At 69.6% G+C, this 854-nt stretch overlaps 1 protein-coding gene across 1 annotated transcript in view; it reads right to left on the bottom strand.

The window, feature by feature from the left end:
- MROH6 (maestro heat like repeat family member 6) overlaps positions 1 to 854 on the bottom strand; it is a 7629-nt gene that overhangs the window by 1954 nt on the left and 4821 nt on the right. Inside the window, exons 7-10 of the mRNA XM_015571380.1 lie at positions 620 to 848; positions 332 to 434; positions 152 to 217; positions 3 to 12 (exon numbers count right to left, since the gene is read on the bottom strand). Coding sequence (XP_015426866.1) covers positions 3 to 12; positions 152 to 217; positions 332 to 434; positions 620 to 848 — 408 coding nt within the window. The remainder of the gene's footprint in view (positions 1 to 2; positions 13 to 151; positions 218 to 331; positions 435 to 619; positions 849 to 854) is intronic.

Genomic DNA, 854 nt, shown 5'->3' with positions numbered 1-854 from the left:
GCTGCCCCAGGTCTGCGGGGAGAGGGCGGGGGACAGAAGGGTTCAGACGGGAGGGGCCTCTCAGAACCGACCCCTTGCGCCTGCACACCCGCCCCCTCTGCCCCAGCGCCACCATCTCTCGGGGCGCACACCCTGGCGCGTTGGGACTCACCCTGGAACAGGGAGTCCAGCAGGTCCTGGCTGAAGCGGCTGGGGCTGCTGTGATGGACAAGGAAGCCTGGATGAAGGCAAACCCGTGAGTGCCGGCCCCGCCCCCAGCGGGCAGGTGTGGCCCAGCTCCCGGACCTCCGGACCTCCGCCCGCAGGGACAGCTTGACACCGGGGGCCTCACCTATGAGCACAGCCGCCGCCCGGCGCAGGGGGTCCTGTGGGCTCCGCAGGTAGCCCTGGGTCTGGCTCAGGAAGCTGGGCACATGACTCGGGTACCACTGAACCTGGGACAGAAGGGTTCGTGGCAGGAGAGCCCGTTCTGGGCGGAGAGGGGGGGAAGGGGAGTGCCCAGGCCAGGGGTCAGGGCCTGAGGGCTTAGACCTGCCCCCCTCTTGGCTGGGAGGGTGGAGAGACTCGGTTTGGGGGTGAGTGGGCCACACCCCATCACTGTCACTGTCCCCCTACCTACCAGGCGGTGGCAGATGCGACTCAGGGCCTCGGGGCTGTCGTAGTGGGCCACAGTGACCATCTCCTCCAGCAGGCCCCAGCGCAGGGCCCGGTCACAGCGCACCAGCGTCCACTCTGAGCTCTGGAACGGGGGAGGGGGGGCGCGGTGGGGGAGGGGTCCACACAGGGGCAGAGGTGACTTGGGTGTGGCCAGCACGAGGGTTGGACCAGCCCAGGCAGGAGGCCCAGGAAACAGG

Source organism: Myotis davidii, unplaced genomic scaffold (assembly GCF_000327345.1).
Source record: "Myotis davidii unplaced genomic scaffold, ASM32734v1 scaffold1509, whole genome shotgun sequence".
Classification (NCBI taxonomy): domain Eukaryota; kingdom Metazoa; phylum Chordata; class Mammalia; order Chiroptera; family Vespertilionidae; genus Myotis; species Myotis davidii.
The sequence above is the reverse complement of the archived record's forward strand: the minus strand, read 5'-3'. Positions and strand labels throughout refer to the sequence as shown.